The sequence below is a fragment of the Mobula hypostoma genome, chromosome 3, assembly GCF_963921235.1.
Source record: "Mobula hypostoma chromosome 3, sMobHyp1.1, whole genome shotgun sequence".
NCBI lineage: Eukaryota > Metazoa > Chordata > Chondrichthyes > Myliobatiformes > Myliobatidae > Mobula > Mobula hypostoma.
In genome coordinates this window covers 68,062,424-68,082,745 of record NC_086099.1, presented here as the reverse complement: position 1 = coordinate 68,082,745, position 20,322 = coordinate 68,062,424, and the positions used below count along the sequence as shown (strand labels likewise).

Below are 20,322 nucleotides of genomic sequence, written 5' to 3'. Positions count from 1 at the left end.
ATGTGATTTATTCTACATTTCCATATTTTTTCCTGCATTTGATTTATTGTTGGAGTTTGCATTTGCATTGTGATTTGCACATCACAAGGGTGTTTCAGTTGCTTCATTGACATAGTTACTTCTCATATGTAGAATTGTAACTAATTTTGCCAATCATTTTTATCAGGGTAAGTTTAAAAGCTATAAGACCATAAGACATAAGGGCAGGATTAGGCCATTTGGCCTTTCGAATCTACTTTGCCATTCCATCTCTCAATCCCATTCTCCTGCCTTCTCCCCATAACCTTTGATGCCCTGACAAATCAAGAACCTATCATCCTCTGCTTTAATTATACCCAATGACTTGGCTACCATAGTCTCTGTGGCAATGAATTGCACAGATTCACAACCCTCTGGCTAAAGAAATTCCTCTTCATCTGTGTTCTAAATGGATACCCCTCTATTCTGAGTGCGTGGCTGCTGGCCCTAGACTCTCCTACTAGCAAACATCTACTGTATCTAGGCCTTGAATAATTGATAGGTTTCAATGAGATCGTCCCCTCAGACTCCTAAACTCAGGCAAGTACAGGCCCAGAGCCATCAAATGCTCCTCATACGTTAACCCTTCCATTCCTGGATTCCTATTCATCAACCTCCTCTGGATTCTCTCAAATGGCAGCACATCTTCTCTTATATAAGGGACCCAAAACTGAACACAATACTCCAAGTGTGGTCTGACCAATGCCTTATAAAGCTTCAAATCTTGCATCTACATTCTAGTCTTCTCAAAATGAATGCTAACATTGCATTTGCCTCTTCACCACTGATTCACCTGCAAGTTAACCTTTGGGGACTCCTGCCCAAGCCCTTTGCACCCCTGATTTTTGAATTTTCTGCCCATTTGGAAAATAGTCTCCACCTTTGTTCCATCTACCAAAGTCCATGACCATATCCTTCCCGACACTGTATTCCATCTGCTACTTCTTTGCCCATTCTCACAATTTCTCTCTGTTCTTCTGCAAACCCTTTGCTTCCTCAACATCACCTGCCCCTCCATCTGTCTTCGTATTGTCCTCAAACTTGGCCATACATTCCATCGTCCAAATCGTTGACATTCAATGTGAAAAGAAGCAGTCGCAATACTGCCCCCTGTGGAACACCACTAGTTACCGGCAGCCAATGAGAATAGGCCCACTTTATTCTGACTTTTTGCCTCCTACCAGTCAACCAATCCATGCAACTATCTTTCCTATAATACCATGGACTCTTATCGAGTAAAGAGGTCTCATGCGTGACATCTTGTCAAAAGCCTTCTGAAAATCCAAGTAAACAGCATCCACTGACTCTCCTTTATCTATCCTGCCTATTATTTCCTCTAAGAGTTCCAAAGGATTTGTCAGGCAGGTAAGGAAGCCAATCTGATGATGGCCTACTTTATCATGTGCCCCAAGTACCCCAAAACCTCATCCTTCCAACATCTTCCCAACCACTGAAGTCAGGCTAAGTGGCCTATAATTTCCTTTGTTCTGCCTTCCTCCCTTCTTAAAGAGTGGAGTGAAATTTGTTGGTTACAGTACCAAGAATATTCCTTGAAAATATTCTGCATGGGTATTTTAGTTCTACTGAAACAGCAATCTTTATTAGTTGTAAGACAACATTTTTTATACTTTAGTCAACAATCATTGAACTGTACATCATTGAAGGGTCAGCCAATGTTACATGCTGAACAGCAAGAATTAGATATAAACCCAGAACCTTTTCGGTCAGAAGCACGAATACCTTTACTAACCTAATCTGCTTTTGGTATTGCTTAAGGCTTAAGAGACTTTCTATTCTAATTAATGAATAACGCATGCTAGAAAATCATTTGTGCTTAAGGTTGCCTACCCCTGCATATATGTGGCAAACTGCAATGGCCTTGTGTTTGGGGAGGAACGAAGCAGTAAAGGCTACCCTGTAAAAGACTCACTCCACTCTCTTTCTTTGCATTGCTGTGTAATCCCTGGGTTATCTTAATTCTGAAGTCTGATTGAAGTAAATTATTTCCAACGTGTGTTGCTGCATGCATGCAAGAGTTCCAACATGCAATAAAAATGCATTACATGACACACCTGTAGTCAATGCCTTACACTAAACTGTATTTCAAGAAAGCAATGATTGCCATCAAGATTGGTATCAAACATGATTTGGCTCATCATCAAATTTGGTTTCATAGTGGATGTGTTTAATAATCCTACAGTATTTAATAGGTTTATCAATTATCAATACAGATAGATATCGTTTCCAGGGACTAAATCATGCATTTTCAAATCATTAATTCTTTAAAATACCGAGGAATGCATTGGTTCCTAAGCATTTCTTCAGTGTGTGTCGCTTAAAAAATATTTGAGGTGGAATTTTTATGTAGCCGGGATGGAAAATTGAATTATATGCATTACAGAAAGTGGCATGATGCATTTTAAAGCATAAAATAGAGCATAAGTGGTAAAAAGCAGTTAAAAAAAGGATTGAACTGCAGGCAAATAATGTGGCTGTGATACCAGGTGTGTACCCTGGATTTGCACTCACTGGAGTAGAGCATTCTGCAAATGAGCATCAGGGAGAAGGAAGTGGTCAGGTTAGGAAAGATAAAAAGAAAGATAAAAATCTTAAAAAAAGGTGGTTGTTCTCAAAATAGAAAAGTTAATTGGGCTGGGTGGGATGCAGTCTTGATAATGAAAGAACATCAAATAATTTTCGGTCATGACTGTCATGCTGATTGACAGCGGGGGGGATTAGGTGAACCCAGAAATTTGCTGTACGTCTGTATCCAAACAGCTAGACAGAACTGCTTCTGATAAGGAGCCACTCGTTCTTCAGGGGCAAACCTGTTTGTGGGGTGTAGGTGCCGGATGAGATTCGGGGGACAGTCTGGTCAGAGGGAGGGAAAAGCGCTGTTTGAGATAGGGAACATGATCAGGAGCAAAAGGCGTGAATGAGGTACTTAACACGTTGGCACTCAGTTTATGACCTCACACATCCTCTCCTGTCATACTGATGATACATTCTATAGAAAACACTGCTGGCAATCCTCAAACCTCACAAAAATATGGATGTTGGGAAATCCACCATTTCAGTTCCTCTGCAAGTGACGCAGCAAGCTGACTTGGAAATATATTCTCTTCCTTCACTGGCTTTATGCCCTAGGTCACCTTTCTCCTTTTTTGGAGGACCCTTCGTCATAATGACTGCAACAATTTAAGGAGCAGGCTCGCCAGTGGTTTAGCAAATTGGAATAAGTAAAAGATGTATACTCGCCAGCACCCAGTGAAAATGAACCAGGTAAGCCCTATCATGTAAAACTAGAGACTGAAAGAAACCTGCCTATAGCACCCGACACAGGCAGCATTTTCTGAGTTATTAACATCTCATCAAGATGATTCTTGGTGCTGGCTCCTGAGATGGGTATGAGGAAGACATATTGCTGAGAAATGAGAGAGCAAAACTGATTATAATGCATCTTCAGAAATATCAATCTTTCAGTGCCTGATGTTACTTGTTCCCCCTCACCCATTTGTTCCATTTGCAGTTTATTTTTAATGGTGCCTTATTAAGTATTAATGCACCGGTTTACACCCTGTGCCTGATTTTGTTTGACGTCATTGTCAACATGGACTGACGTAATTGCATTCTTCATGATGCTCTGTGTATTTCATTTTATTGCCATTATTTCTTTCAGTAGGTCACTGGGGATACTGAACGTCTGATAGGTGTTGTGCTGTAGACGTCCCTGTGCCAGCGAGGCAAGAGCAAGCAGGGGACAGGTCCCTCCCACTGCAAGCACTTATCAATATTTTTAAATCTTGGAATTTCCCCTCCCAGGACTCATCCTATATTTGTTTTTTACTTCAGTCATGTATATAAAATTTTGTGGTGTCAAGGCGGGAGTCCAAGAGCTGTGAAATTTGTGAGAGAAGTTCAGAAAGCTGCCTGACGTTACCCACTGAGATTCAAAATTTGATGCATTTGGACATTCACCAGTACATAACTGATATCTTCAAAAAAACGTGTAGAAAATCATACTGCCAACTCAATTATGTGATATTGGAGTCTACTTATTTGCTGAGTAGCAGCTAGCATGATGCTATTACAGTTTGAGTGTTCTGGAATTTGGGGTTCAATTCTGGCATCATCTCTAAGGAGTTTCTGCATTCTTCCTGTGAACCATGTGGGTTTCTTCCTGGTACTCGGTTTCCTCCCACAGTCCAAAGATCTACCACTTTGTAGGTTAATTGGCCATTGTATATTGTCCTGTGATTAGGCTAGAGCTGGGCAGTGCGGCTTGTTGAGCCTGGTCTGTGCTGTATTGCTGTATCCTCTGCCAGTGGGAACAGTGTCCAACCTACAAACAGAGTGCACCTCACCACCAATCTATGTTTGTACAGTGCCTTCAACATGTGTTGATGCTCCATAGGAATGTAATGATATACATAAATAACATATAAGGATACTTTGGAGCACTTGAAGAAAGGTTGGACTTATTAATGACTTACAAAGAGGGAACGAAGGAAGGGGGAAGGCTGAAGGCAGCAAAAGGCTTGCAGACTCGGAGGGTTGTAACGTGGCCAAAGACTGATAGTGGTGAGGTTGAAAATTTCACAGGCAAAGAGTGATATAGGTCTCGGAGTACAAGGTACTGGATGAACTGGATTTGGTACAAGGTAGGACATTGTCAGCAATATTTTGGAGTAGTTCACTTTTTTTTTGAGATTTGTTTCACAGCATGTGTGGTTTCCCAGCTGCATACCACTGAGATCAATACTCTAAAGTAAGGCACTTTGGACCATGGGAATGCACCACTCTTACAAGTCCATGTTGTCTTCTTTATAGTTCTGGCAAAAGGACTAAAATGTTCATTCTTTATCATTTCACAGATGCAGTCTGACCTGCACAGCATATTCAGCATTTTCTGCTTTTTGTTTTATTTCTCCAGTACCCACGTTTTTTAAAAAACTTCATTTTGCTCTTTCCATCCATGTCAACAATCCTTTTCTAATGGCTGGCTTAAAATGGAGGGGCCTCAGAATAAGTATATCAAGTCATTTAGATCCACCCAGGCTCAATGCTGAGTCCAGTAACAGAACTGGAAGTGAGAGGCCTCAACATTTGATCACAGCACCTTCCTGACTTCTGCGCTACGCCTATAGTCAGCAATTTTTTTTCCTCTTCTGAACCACAGCAAAAAGGTTGGGATGGTTCTGCCCATAGACACAAATCAGGTGGCACTAAGGAACCCCCAACTTTTAAGGGCCTTACTGAGTGTGTAATCAGATAATAAAAAAGAGTAAGCTAGTGTCCTTGTGTCATGTTTTTGCAAAATGGGCAGCGGTGTGAATTGACGGAGATTGAAGGTTTTGTGATGAACAAGAGGAAACTATGCTGTTTCATAGCTTGATTAACCAGATTATTTCCAATACAAGCAATAACAGTAACGTAGGTGCTCATCTCCTGAAGTCATCTTGTGGATTCATAGTCTTTGAAATATGTTTGAATACTCTACTTTTTTAACATTCATGTATAATAATAATAGAGGATTGGCCAATAAAATAGTACAAGCATAAATCACAGGTAATTGTTGTCAGATTTTGTTATTCATGTATATCTTGAGGAAGACTTTATTGGGTTTTAACTGAAGATTAATCCTTTGGGAAAATGGATGTTTGCATATTGATGATGTAACAGTTGGCAGACATATCAACCGATGTAGAAATTTGTTAGGTTGCTAGAGAAGTTTATATTGAAAGCAAATATAGAAACCAAAATTTGATTTTTAAAGGTAAATAGTGGTGTTGATAAAGATCTTATTGCAGTGGACAAAAATTCTTTGTTTTATGCTAACAAGAATGTATTTTTAGATTGTACCTGTTAAGATAGGAAGAAGTTCAAAGGCGCTTCAATGAGTGGTTACAAACAAAACTTGACATTGATTCACATGAAGAGTTTTTGGCTCAAATGGAAATGAATTCCAAGATAATACTGGAAATATTTTTATAGGTCAGACAGCATGTATCGAGTGAGGAAAATCCAATTACGTATCGGGTAAATTACCTTTTTGTCATTGGATTAGTTAGTATTTATCCGATGATAAATCATTCATCTGAAAGGATATCTGTTTCTGCTGCAAGGGTGCTGCCTGACCTGTTGAGTATCACCAATATTTTCTGTTTTAATTTAAGATTTCCAGCATTTATATAATAATTCATATTTGTGATTCAGATGTCAGGGCAGATCATGAAAAGGATAGTCAAAAAGAAAGACTTTTTGAAGACTCGTAAAAGAGTCAAAAAAATCTTGGGGTCCTAGTCTGTACTTCACTAAAAGTGGCAATGTAGGTTAACAGGCTTACAAAGAAAGTTTATGGCATGCACTTCGGAACATGGAATACCAAAGTTGGGACTTTATGTTGCAACTCTACAAAATACTGCTTAGGGTGCACTTGGATATTTTGTGCAGTTCTGGTCACTGCTGTTGGAAGGATACATTTGCATCGGAGAGAGTAGGTTCACGAGGATTTTACCTGGATTGGAGGACTTCAGTTACAGAGTAAGATTGGATAGGTCTGCCTTCTTTATCCTGGAAAGAATGAGGCAGGGAGGTAACCTGAAAGAAGTATCCAAGATTATGAGAAATATGACTAGGGTAGCTAGTTAAAATCTTTTTACCCTCGCATCAATATCAAAAACAAGAGGGTATTCATTTAAGGTGAGATGAAGGAGGTTTAAAGGGGGTCTGAGGGGTAATTTTTTTCATAGAGAATATTTGATATCTGGATCATGCTGCCAGAGGAGTTGGTAAAATCAGATTATTAGATGTTTGATATGCATCTAGACAGATATTTAAATAGACAAGCCGTAGACATTTAAGTAGTATGGATGGGCAAAAGGGCCAGAATGGATATGTATGTGTGTGTGTGTGTGTGTGTGTGTGTGTGTGTGTGTGAGGGGGGGCAAAGGGCATATTTCTGTGCTGAAATAGCTGTAGTAATTAATGACTCTATATGGAGGGGATTAGGAAGGGTATTCTACAATTGAAGGTCTTGTCTGCTCAGGACACTGTGTTAAAAAATAGGATGATGGGATGCTTAAGCTTGGCCAGCAATTAGTAGAGGATACAATATTAGGGGGATAGGTGAGGCCAAGAAGAATTTCAAGAAAAACTTCTTAATCCAGGTGTAAATCAGGATGACTGGCTGAATTTTGTTTACATTAAATTTGGGGGAGGGGGGCAGGGGCGGGATGTACTGAGGGAGGTGAACCAGGAGAAAAGTATCAACGGGATGGAGGAAGATTGAAAGTTTATTTAATTGTGTGAATTTCTAGTTTAAATCCAAATGCAAAATGGCACTAAAATATAATTTACCACAAATATCCCTTATTTCACCAACATTCTTCTGGTCATAAAATATAATCTGTAAAGCAAAGCCCCAATTAGTCACGGTCTGCCCTCTACTGCGAACAGTCAGCACAGCAACATTGTGAAAGTGCCAACTTGTTGTTTGCCAAGCAGGTGGATTTCTGATTTGAAGCTCTTTAGTGTGTCCCTTTCTTAAGATGGGCAAGTTTACTTGAAGAGTTGAATTTAAGTATTTTAATCTCTCATTATTTGCTCAGGGAGGTTACACAGCACATGCATAATTACTAAATTGAAAAGTAGTCCTGCAATGTGATGTCTTTCGAAAAGAGCTGCTGAGAATAGAATTTTTTTTTCTAATGTTACTTTTCAGACTAAACCTTATAATCTAATTGGTCAATAGTGAACATTATGATAAAATAATTTAATTTTTGTAAATGAAAGGTTTCATTCTGGATAAAATTACATGAACTTGGGTAACATACTAATATGCTGGAGGAACTCAGCAGGCCAGGCAGCATTTATGGAAAAAGGCACAGTCGATGTTTTGGGCTGAAACCCTTCAGTCGGACTGGAGAAAAAAGCTGAGGAGTAGATTTGAAAGGTGGGTGGGAGGGGAGAGAGAAACACCAGGCATATAGGTGAAACTTAAAGGGGAATGGATGAAGCGAAGAGCTAGGTGAAAGAGGCAGAAGGCCATGGAAGAAAGAAAAAGTGGTGGTGGGGGGAGAAAGAGGAGCACTGGGGGAGGTGATGGGCGGGCAAGGAGATGACTTGACAGAGCGAAAAGGAGATGTGTAATGGTGAAGGTGGGGGGTGGGAGGCATTACTGGAAGTTTGAGAAATCGATGTTCATGCCACTAGGTTAGAGGCTAGCCAAATGGAATTTAAGGTGTTGTTCCTCCAACCTAAGTGTATCCTCATCATGACAGTGGAGGAGACCATTGATGGACATATCAGAATGAATTTGGGTTATAACATTTGCATTGTGTTTACTGTCAGTATTGCAAAGTCTCAAGTTTGCAGTGAAACCAGTGATGTCCAAGTCCATTTACACAGAGATGAGTTGCCACAGTCCACAATTTTTGTTTGCAATTTTAATGATTAATTTCTGAAGCAGTTTAATCTAAAAGTTCAACTTTGTGAAGTGCTGACAACGTAGTCAAGATGTGAAAAACATCAGAAAATAAATGGAATATTTTTTCTTACTTCAGAAACTGTGCCAGCAAACAAACATAAAGTGATGCCTAAAGAGGCAACAGTGAAAGGGATGGCTTGTGGTAGCAAGAGGAAGTTGAGAACGTCAAAGTGCTGCGCTATTTCATACAAAATCATGGACTGTGGAAAATTATCCACTGAATTTCCTAAAAAACTATGATGCACTGTACATACAGAAGCATTATTTGTTTTCTCTGTGCAAATTTGTTGGCAACTTGCTTAGTTTTAAGTGAATAATAAAGGTGACTAATCTTCAGCAATCTCAAGATGGTACTGGGAAATAAGTTTGCTGCTGGAGAAAGCAGAGTACGAAAAAGGGCAGGAAGGGCTGGAAGAAGTACATGAGCTGGGTGTGAAGGAGGTGAACTTTGAGAAATTGACCTCATACAGGAGACATTTGCATGAAAGCATCATTAAGTCTTTTCAAGAAGTCTATTTCTGTTGGGAGGCACCGAGATCTACAAACTCCTGTCACAGTTGGTACGGCATTTCATTTTAATTAATCATAAAACAATGGAGCCATAAAGCACAAAATAGGACCTTCAGTCTATGCTGATCCTCAATTACCATCTATGCCAATCCCAAGTGATGCAGAGGAGCCATCTTCTATACAGACCCTGTCTCAAACAATGAAGTACAAAGAACCATCACCCAGCACATAAGGCACAACGAAGATCTACTGTCCATGGCAAAGAAGAGGAAACTGAGATGGTATGGCCACACGACCAGATCACGTGGCCTCTCAAAGACCATTCTTTAGGGAACGGTGTCCCTACGACCATGGCAGATTGCGTGTTCCGTAATTGTAACTAATTCCAAGTACCAGCAACTGGTCTCTGGCTTCTCTGTCTTGGCCATTCACGTGTTCGTCTGGGTATTTCTTAAATATTGTGAGAGTACCTGGCTGTTGTTTTTCTGTGTCTCCAGCCATGCTCTGGGTGAAAAAAATTCTTCCTCAGACCCCCTCCAAACCACTTACCCTTTACTCTAAGCCTGTAATGTCCTCTAATCTTGGGGAAATGTTTCCTACCAATATTTGCACTATTGTTTTGTTTGCTTTTTGATTCTGTACAGCGAGAGCTCGGGGAAACTGGCATCAAATTCCCTGTATGTGTCCACATACTTGGCAATAATAAAGGATAAAGGATTCTGATGTTCCTGCTTCAGACTCTTGTGCTCCGAGGAAACCAAACACAGTTAACCTAGTCTCTAATCCTATGGACTTTGCCATTTTTGCAGAAGTTAAAACTTCTCATTTGAGCAATTTATAATCCTGGTGCTCAAGAGTGTCATTGCACTGTAGATTCTTCAGGCGTACTCATGACATTTATTATTATATTGTAATTTGTCCTCTACTGTGCCTATTGTCTTGGTTATTAATTATTGTACTGCCCTGAACTGCTTTGTGCACTTTATGTGGTCCTGTGCAGGTCTGTAGTCTAGTGCAGTTTTTATGTTGTTTTATGTAGTCTAGTGTAGCCTTGTGCTGTCTCACATAGTCTAGTGTAGTTTTGTGTTGTTTCATGTAGCACCATGGTTCTCGAGGAACGTTGTTTCTTTTTTACTGTGTACTGTACCAGCAGCTTATGGTCGAAATGACAATGAACTTGACTTGACTTGATGACTGAATCACAGTGGCTTCCATGCTGTGAGTCACTGAGCAGATGGCAGGAGATGTACAGCATTGCCGAAGCCCATATCTATCATGACTTTGGTATATCCAAAGTGCAGACGGTGGCAGGACCTGCTTGTGTGTTGGCATTCAGAGTTGCAAGACTGCAGCATGTCCTTGTCAAGTCCTACCCATCTGTAACTTCGAATTGAAGCTGCTGTCTCTAACTACCTTACCAAGTTTATACCAGAACTGTCAATCAATCAGAAAGAACACACACAAAATGCTGGAGGAACTCAGCAGGCCAGGCAGCATCTATTGAGAAGAGTACAGTTGACGTTTTGAGCCAAGACCCTTCAGCAGGACTGGAAAAAAAAGAACTAGAGGCTGAAGAATGCTTCAATATGGAGATTATTGGGATTAATTAACATAGAGCATAGAAATCTACAACACATTACAGGCCCTTCAGTCCAAAATGTTGTGCCGACTATGTAACCTACTCTAGAAACTGCTAGAATTTCCCTACCTCATAGCCCTCTGTTTTGCTAAGCTCCACGTACCTATCTAAGAGTCTCTTAAAGACCCTATTGTATCTGCCTCAACCACCTTTGCTGGCAGTGCATTCCACACACCCACCACTCTCTGTGTAGAAAAACTTGCCATTGACTTCCCCCTTGTACCTACTTCCAAGCACCTTAAAACTATGTCCCCTCATGTTAGCAATGTTAGCCCTGGAAAAAAGACTCTGGCTTGTCCACACGATCAATGACTCTCATCATCTTATACACCCGTAAGATTCACAGGGACCAGTGAATTCATCTCTTTCATTTCTGCTTATCTTTCTCGTTACATGCTAATGGGATATGTGCATCGGGATTTGTAACAATCTGACTTTATGTATTAAGTCCAAAGAAAGCAAATCTAAGGGAAGAACAGAGTGGTGCAGCAATTACCATTGTTGCTGCATTACCCCAGTGACCTGTGTTCGATCCTGGCCTCAGGTGTTAACTCTGTGGAGTGACATATTCCCCCTGTGTGTTCCCGTGCTTCAGTTTCCTCAAAGTCATGCTGGTTAAGTTAATTGGCTACTGTAAAATAGTCTCTAGTGTAGGTGACTGGCAGGAGAACGGGTGGGGAGCGGAAGATGTTGGCTGGGTGAGAGAATGTTACAAGGGAAATATGTGGTTGGGGGGCCGGAATGACACTGATGAAAATGTTCTGAGTGCCTCGGTGTTATTGATGGATCAAATGGGCTCTCCTTCCCTGTTATAAGGAGATATGAGCAAATGTACATTTTAGAAAATGAAAGGGCAAGAGAGACGAGGCTATTAAAATAAAATCTCCATCCCTGACTCCAGGAATTACAGTCAATGAGTTACTTCTAGGGACTAGTTGTAGCATTAGGGAATTAATACACACCTTCTATAATTTTTTAAGAATTTTAATACTTTTGAAATTAAAATTCTCTGTTACTTGGGGGTATTTTTGTGAGCTCCAGCTGTGGGAATTGTAACACTGCAGTTCAGCTGCACAGATGGTTTCTGACCCATTTTCAAGTCATTTGCAACATATGGTTGATGTGTATTATTGTGTTCTGTCCCTTAAAATTAAATTTTGATTCTTAAAATTAATTATTTCTTTCTATGGGGGGGGGTTCTAGATGAAACCCTGCATTTTTACATCAAACTTCTTTGTAAATAAATCATTAAAATGGCAAGCAAAGATATTTTCAATAAATAGTAGATTGGGTAAATTAGTAGACTGGGTACAAAAAGTAGTAATTTTAGCGTAAAATCAATTGCAAAAAATTCTTCAGATTATGTAAAGTGCTTCTGCGATGTGCCTCTTTGATATCCTTAAATATTTAAAGAAAATTTGTTTGATGGATTTCCTTTTGTAACATTGATTCAAATGCAAATTTGCAATAAACCTATGGTTATTTGAAATCAGATAAAAGGTAAAAGAATCATGTTATTTATTGAAAGGATGATGACCCAGTTTTTCCAAACCATGGCTCAATCTCCTGTAAATACACTGGAGTCTAATCTTTCACACTGGCCCAGATTTTTTTAGATAGATAATCTTGGTACATTTTCTTCTACTGCTGCATCATTATTTAGCAAGTTTTATGTGCAATTAAATGCTGGTCCCTTTGAAAAAGTACTTGAACCAGTCACATAAACATTACGTCTGAATGAAGAGTTTAGAGGCTGGGTAACTCCTAAAAGCCTTTCCCTCCCTACAATACCCAAGTCTGCAGTGGTGTGAAATGCTTTCCACTTCCCTGGGTAAGTGCTGCCCCAACAAACTCAAGAGGTTTGACCCCGGTAAGGATAAAACAGTCTGTTTAATTGGTATCCAGTGGTGAACTCTGAACATTTACAGTACTCCTTAATCCACCAGCACCCTGTGGTTGCTGCGTGACCCATCTGCAAGACTTACTTACTTACTGCCCGTTACACTGCTGGCGTTTAGGGCAGCATTGAAGGTCTTCCATCTCTGGCAGTGTTCAGGTCTTCCTTCATCATGTCATAGGGAAGTACAGCACAGAAACAGGCCTTTCGGCCCATCTAGTCCATGCTGAAACCAGTTAAACTGCCAGTAGCTTCCCCTCAATTTTCACTACTGTCCTGGGTGGAGACTCAAGAATACCATCGCACTCAGATGTAGAAGGATTCTTCATTGCTGTTTCTGTAACAATTTTGTTTTACCAGTCAGGGTTGTCATGCCCTGAGCTGACCACCCCCCCTCCCAAACTTGGAGGTCCGGTGGACCACTTATAATCCGGCCTCCACCCTTTGACCTGTTTGGCATGGGTGACCCCTTCAAGAGCTAAAGCACACGTCCTTGATTCCAGCCAGCATAGCTCTCTGGGTCATTAAGACACGCAAGCCTCCGAACCACGACAAGGTTGTGCTCCTCTTGGAGGCGTCTGTAAGACGAGTGACCCAAAGGTGGAGAGCAGTAGGCACATGGAATATAACTACTGCACAGTTCTTCAAAGTCATAGTCTTTCCTGACCTCCCTCTCCATCTCTGAGATTCCCTCGGCAACAGCAGCCCAGAAGTACCTTTGCTTGACAGGGAACAACAGTTCACTAAACTTACCTTTGCATAGGTAGTTAGGATGGGCAATGAGTCTTTAACATCAAGGTGGAATTGGACTGTATGACAATAAGGAACCTGGTAAAACTGAAGTAAATGGACAGCAAAAGGAAGATCCTCCTGTGGGTGAACTCAAACCTTGTACAAAGGAAGGTGATTGTGATTGCTGAAGGTCATTCATCCTAAACCCATGACCTTCACCTTTGGGAAGGACAAGCCTTCAGGCATGTGGGAACATTGTCATCAGCAGTTCCCTCCGCCCCGCCAAAGGCACATCCTGTCAGGTATTCTGACAGAATTTGGTAATTCTGCAGTTCTTTTACATGTTTCTTGTAACGTTGTCAAAAATAAAACTCCTGTGACTAGTGGTATGCCACGGGGATCAGTGCTGGGTCCATTGTTATTTGTCATCTATATCAATGATCTGGATGATAATGTGGTAAATTGGATCAGCAAGTTTGCTGATGATACAAAGATTGGAGGTGTAGTAGACAGTGATGAAGGTTTTCAGAGTCTGCAGAGGGACTTGGACCAGCTGGAAAAATGGGCTGAAAAATGGCAGATGGAGTTTAATACTGACAAGTGTGAGGTATTACACGTTGGAAGGACAAACCAACGTAGAACATACAGGGTTAATGGTAAGGCACTGAGGAGTGCAGTGGAACAGAGGGATCTGGGAATACAGATACAAAATTCCCTAAAAGTGTCGTCACAGGTAGATAGGGTCGTGAAGAGAGCTTTTGGTACATTGGCCTTTATTAATCGTAGTATTGAGTATAAGAGCTGGAATGTTATGATGAGGTTGTATAAGGCATTGGTGAGGCCAAATCTGGAGTATTGTGTTCAGTTTTGGTCACCAAATTACAGGAAGGATATAAATAAGGTTGAAAGAGTGCAGAGAAGGTTTACAAGGATGTTGCCGGGACTTGAGAAACTCAGTTACAGAGAAAGGTTGAATAGGTTAGGACTTTATTCCCTGGAGCGTAGAAGAATGAGGGGAGATTTGATAGAGGTATATAAAATTATGATGGGTATAGATAGAGTGAATGCAAGCAGGCTTTTTCCACTGAGGCAAGGGGAGAAAAAAAACCGAGGACATGGGTTAAGGGTGAGGGGGGAAAAGTTTAAAGGGAACATTAGGGGGGGCTTCTTCACACAGAGAGTGGTGGGAGTATGGAATGAGCTGCCAGACGAGGTGGTAAATGCGGGTTCTTTTTTAACATTTAAGAATAAATTGGACAGATACATGGATGGGAGGTGTATGGAGGGATATGGTCCGTGTGCAGGTCAGTGGGACTAGGCAGAAAATGGTTCGGCACAGCCAAGAAGGGCCAAAGGGCCTGTTTCTGTGCTGTAGTTTCTATGGTTCTACTTTTAAGAGGTAAAGTTATGACAAAATTATATATCCAACATGAACCCAAAAGCAATGCCTACTATTTTTGCACCATTCCTGAGAAAAGGAGCTCCAGCTGATATCAGACCTCCATTTAGATTTGTTTTATGTGGAGTGGACTGAAACAGATACTTTCTCCATGAGTATAGTCCAGCCTGAGTTCTTCTCCTTTGTCTTATGGTCTTATAGAATGGAGTTGAGAGGGAAATGGATCAGTCATGGTGAAATGGCAGAGAAGACTTGATGGGTCAAGTGGGCTCATATGTCTTATTGGGTCTTATTAAAGATCATTGTAATTTGCTGATATTAATGAAAATTGTGTTAGTTATTCATATTCCTGCTAATTGTTTTCCTTTCTCATCTACAGCAAGTAACAGGCAGAAGTTTTGGTGATAAAGACTTTCGAACAGGCCTGGAAAATGGGATTTTACTTTGCGAGTAAGTAATTAATGCTTCTTCATCAAGAAATTTATTCAAGGAAAACAACTAGATAGAGTAAGTGAGAAGTACTGTTCTCATTTGATGCGGAGACTAATTTAGCCGTTTTGCTGTTTTACTAGGGTCAAAGCTCTGCCAGAATTCAGAACTTTGGAGCATGTTTAAAGTTTATTTATATATTGGTCCCAAAGTTTACACAATATGGAACAAGTTTTATGGCCTGGAGTGACTTAACTTTACGCAATTATTGCCCACTTTTTTATTAAATAGAAATTAAACTTGCTATGTCAATTACTGTAAGAATGGCTATAGCCAAAAGATACACAGGCTCATTGTTGACCTTTAGTCTACTCTGTGGTGATGCTGTTTTCCAGTGCAAGTCACGTTGTGTATTATAATTGGCTGTGGAACTTACTGTTTCATAGTCTATAACAAATGAAATATTTATACTGGAAGAGCCCATGTGGTTTGCCCTCTGTTTCTATCATTGCAAAAGGCTGCCTTCCTAATGGTGCCAGTACCTACAAAGTAACAGAAGCAACGATTCTGTGCCTGGTCACCAGCTGTTACACACAATAATGTCTGAACTTAAAGTATATTTGCATTGATGTTAAAAATATAGACAGTGACACTGGAGCACTGACCAGAACATTATGCTGGTTGAACCTACTTATGGGCCTTTAATGCAGGTCAGTTTGAGTTGGGTCAACAGGTTGGAAGGATAAAGTAATTATTTTGAAACCTCAGATTATTAACTAATCCTGCAATTTCCTGACATCTGGTAGATATGTGAGACCAGAAACAGAACCTGGCAAATGAACCAATTGGATCTTTGTTTTGTTTTTAAATGCTGTGAGCACAGATTCCAAACTAATATTTTATCATCAAAATACTGTAAAAATCTGTCAACAGATTCTGTTATTCTAATGATGAAGTGAATTACAGTCTGAAGAATTAGTGTTAACAGAATAAAACATGCTTATCTGTAACAGATAAATTCCTCTATTGCCTTGGGGCCAATCAACGCGAAGCTAGACTTCTGTGAACCTTTGTTCTTTGCATTTCTGTAGTAGGTTAGAAAAGCCTCTAGTGTTGATGTCAGTTTGCAAATATGCAATGCTTATTTTATCAAGATATTGGCCTGATTTCTCCTCTTCCCTCTGCCGTGTGGACAGGGCAGGAATTTTAGCTACTGCCCTGACCCTGCCATGACCCTGACCTGACTTCCTTAGTGGAAGGTCGGTAAATGTGCAGGGAAGTCTCCTGCCAGTAACAAAATTTCTCCCACTGGCTATAAGGAAAATAGCAAGGAATAGGCACACCACGGGATCTTCCTGCATCTTAATTTTCCACCCAACCAGTGATCAAGGTAGTTTTGCAGGTCTTGTTTTCTTCCTTACAAGAGGTATTAGAGATATATCATCCCCTTTTGCAAGTTCCTGCAGCAGAAGGAAGATTGGAAGGCAGGGAAATGAAGCAACTTTCTTGGCTTTTCCTCAGCTGTAATTTACTTGGGGATGTGGCAGCTAGTGGCTATTCTGGTGTGGGTGCGAGGAACGATAATGAAGCTCTGGGCAGGAGTGCCTACATGTCTGTGTATCAACTATGGCTCTTTTGGCAGTCTTACTACATCTTGGTTCAATTCCCACTCAAAACTTTAGGGAATTTAGTTTAACACTCTATTGTGGTCTGAAAAGGGTACCAAAATATCAGAGATTCCTCATTTTCAGGTGTGATGGTAAAACAAGACTCTAAACAGGTACACATAAAATAATTCATGGATGATTTCAAAGAAATTATCCCAGGTGTTTTGCCCAAAGTTTAACCTGCATTCAAATTACTAAAACAGGCTCTCTGATTGCTTTTGTATTGCTTTTTACGTGAGATTACTTTCTGAAAATTAGCTGCCTTGTTTTCTTAGATTACAACCTTGAATGCACTTAAAAAGATGCAGTGCTTTTGGTTTAAAGTGTGTAGTGACTTGCTGAAAAAGATATGAAGCCACTATTCCTACCTTGACCTAATTTCTGAATTTCCCCATAGTTATCTACCTCAGCTCAGGTGACGAGTGGAAGGAAACTTGCAAACAATAGTATAAATGTCTAAAATTTGTCTAGGGTGTGAATTTTGACAGTCACTGTTTACTTTCTGAAAAAAGTTCAACTTTTATGAATGCCAAAGGCTTAAACTGAAGGTTATGAACCTGGAGTCATAGTCAGACAACTGTTCACCACTACATACTCACAGCTTAATCTGCACAATGCCCACAATGAAGTCTTGACCTTTTTCGGCAACATCCAGCATCCGTTATTTTCTCCCAGTGTCTGTTTGTCCATTACTGACACTCCTGATGGATGACATAGGACTGTCATCCTCATGTCTCCCCAGGTAACACAGGTATAAGCATTCAACACTTAACGAACCCGAGTTTTACGGGGGTATCTTCTTAGCTATGTTTCTCAGAGGAACAGTGGCAACATAGGCTCTGCTTCCCCATGAGACTCTTTAGTTGCATATGTGACCTCAGAAAACCTCACGTACCGGATCAGACACGTCCTTGTGTTGCTTTCACAGTGGAAATCAAGGTAACACACTCAGAATCAATTCAGGTCACGTCTGCTGGGAAACAGCTTGCTGATCACCACTCTCTACAGAACCATCACATCGTCGGAGCAAACAGAGTAGGGCTGGGAATTTGTCTGCATTGGGGTTTGCTTAGAGTGCACGCCTGTTCCTGCTGAGGGCGCCCTGGCAGGAGCTTTAGACTACAGCACAGGAGGGTTTTTGTCAGGGTAGGAAATGATCTTGTATTAGAAGGGACATGCCTTTTTTCAATGGTGTGTCCCTGTAGTAAATATGTTCACTGTCCTCTGTCCTGGCCCCCTTGAACAGAGGACATCTGCTCTGTGGGTGATCAACCTGTGTCACCAGCCTCTCAAGGTTCTTGTTGCCAAACCTGAATCACTTGGAAATCACATGGTCACTCTGTAAAGGCTGGAATAATGATGGGATCGCAGTGAGCTTGTACTCTCAGCTGCATGTCTGAGGAATGGCAGCAGGGAGAAATTCAACAGCTGATGCCCGCGGTTCCTGAAACAGTGATGTGAAAAAGGCTGTGCATTGATAATATGAACATATTTATTGATCTTTCAAAAACAATCTCTAAAACAGCAATAGGAAGTCAGGCAGTGATGACTCAGTGCTCAAAAAATGGCACCAGTGAAGCTTTATCACTGTATGTTGCCTATGTTTCTATCTTTTTTAACATTATTGCTTTGGCTGTCACAATTTACTCCCGATGTGACCCGATCAGGCCTTTGTATGGCTGATTCTAAACATCTGACCCAATATATTCCACACCACTATTTATAAAGACTAATATTCCACTTATGTCTCTGGTTATTTTTAATACCAAACTGCTACCCTTTAGTGTCCTTCATAAGTGAATATGCAGAGCTCTTTGCACTCTGTTCAAGCTTCAGTCTATTTAAATAATATGCTCTGCCTCAATCTACCTGTTTAATTCCAACAAAGATACTGTTGGTGGTGGATAAACAGTTCCTCATCATGAGTTCATGTATTTCCTTCAGTGTTATGGACACTGAGTAAGTTAATCTTCCATAGCTGGCTACAGTGTGGACAGTTACACAGATAGTAAACTGATGAGCATCAAGGAGTAATTTTTCCAGTGGCTGGAATTATTCTTTCCACAAATATGGATAGCTGTGGTTGTCAGAGGTCCAGTCCCAGGATACCACAGCAGGAGTTCCTCAAGAGTGCTCCTAGACCCAAGCATCTTGGTGTACTTGGATTTTCAGAAGGCCTTTGACAGGGTGCTGCACATGAGGCTGCTTAGCAAAATAAGAGCCCATGGAATTACAGGGACGTTAATAGCGTGGGTGAAGCATTAGCTTCTCGGCAGAAAAGAGAGTGGGAATGAAGGGATCCTATTCTGGCTGGCTGCCGGTCACCAGTGGAGTTCCACAGGGGCTGGTGTTGGGACAGCTGCTTTTTACGATGTATGTCAGTGATATGGACTACGGGATTAATGGATTTGTGGCTAAATTTGCTGATGATACAAAGATAGGTGGAGGAGCGGGTAGTGTTGAGGAAACAGAGAGCCTGCAGAGAGACTTAGATAGTTTAGCAAAGAATTGGCAAATGAAATACAGTGTTGGGAAGTGTATGGTCATGCACTTAGGTGGAAGAAATAAATGGGCAGACTATTATTTAGATGGGGAGAGAATTCAAAATGTAGAGATGCAAAGGGACTTGGAGTCCTTGTGCAGGATACCCTAAAGGTTAATCTCCAGGTTGAGTCAGTGGTGAAAACGGCGAATGCAATGTTGGCATTCATTTCTAGAGGTGTAGAATATAGAAGCAGGGATATGCTGTTGAGGCTGTATAAGGCTCTCGTGAGACAACACTTGGTGTATTTTGTGCAGTTTTGGGCTCCTTATTTTAGAAAGAATATACCAATGTTGGAGAGGGTTCAGAGAAGATCTCATGAGAATGATTCCAGGAATGAAAGGGTTACCGTATGAGGAAAGTCTGGCAGCTCTTGGGCTGTATTCCCTGGAGTTCAGGAGAATGAGGGGGGATCTCATAGAAACATTCCGAATGTTAAAAGGCTTGAACAGATTAGATATGGCAAAGTTATTTCCCATGGTAGAGAAGTCTAGGACAAGAGGGCAGGACTTCAGGATTGAAGGACGTCCATTTAGAATAGACATGCGGAGAAATTACTTTAGTCAGAGGGTGGTAAATCTATGGAATTTTTTTGCCACAAGCTGCTGTAGAGGCCAAGTCATTGGATGTATTTAAGGCAGAGATAGATAGGTTCTTGATTAGCCAGGGCATCAAAGGGTATGGGGAGAAGGCAAGGGAGTGGGGATGACTGGAAGAATTGGATCAGCCCATGATTGAATGGTAGAGCAGACTCGATGGGCCGAATGGCCTACTTCTCCTATATCTTATGGTCTTATGGTCTAATCTTCCTGAACTGGAGGGGGACTAAAATCCTAACAGGTGCTGCATGGTGGGGTTTAAAGAAGAGTTGCAGGATTATTGGAACCAGAGTGCCAGAACAGATAGGGGAGAGGTTTTGTAGACAAATGTTGCTAAGACCTCAGACAGAGTCAGGAATCAAAAGGTTGAGCATACTGTGACTAATGTCCTGTACTGCATAT

General features: G+C 40.9%; 1 protein-coding gene across 14 annotated transcripts in view; it reads left to right on the top strand.

Moving 5' to 3' along the window:
• limch1a (LIM and calponin homology domains 1a) overlaps nt 1-20,322 on the top strand; it is a 395,389-nt gene that overhangs the window by 170,593 nt on the left and 204,474 nt on the right. For all 14 annotated transcript variants that reach the window (XM_063043243.1, XM_063043232.1, XM_063043235.1 and 11 more), the window contains exon 2: nt 15,063-15,133. In XM_063043243.1, coding sequence (XP_062899313.1) covers nt 15,063-15,133 — 71 coding nt within the window. The remainder of the gene's footprint in view (nt 1-15,062; nt 15,134-20,322) is intronic.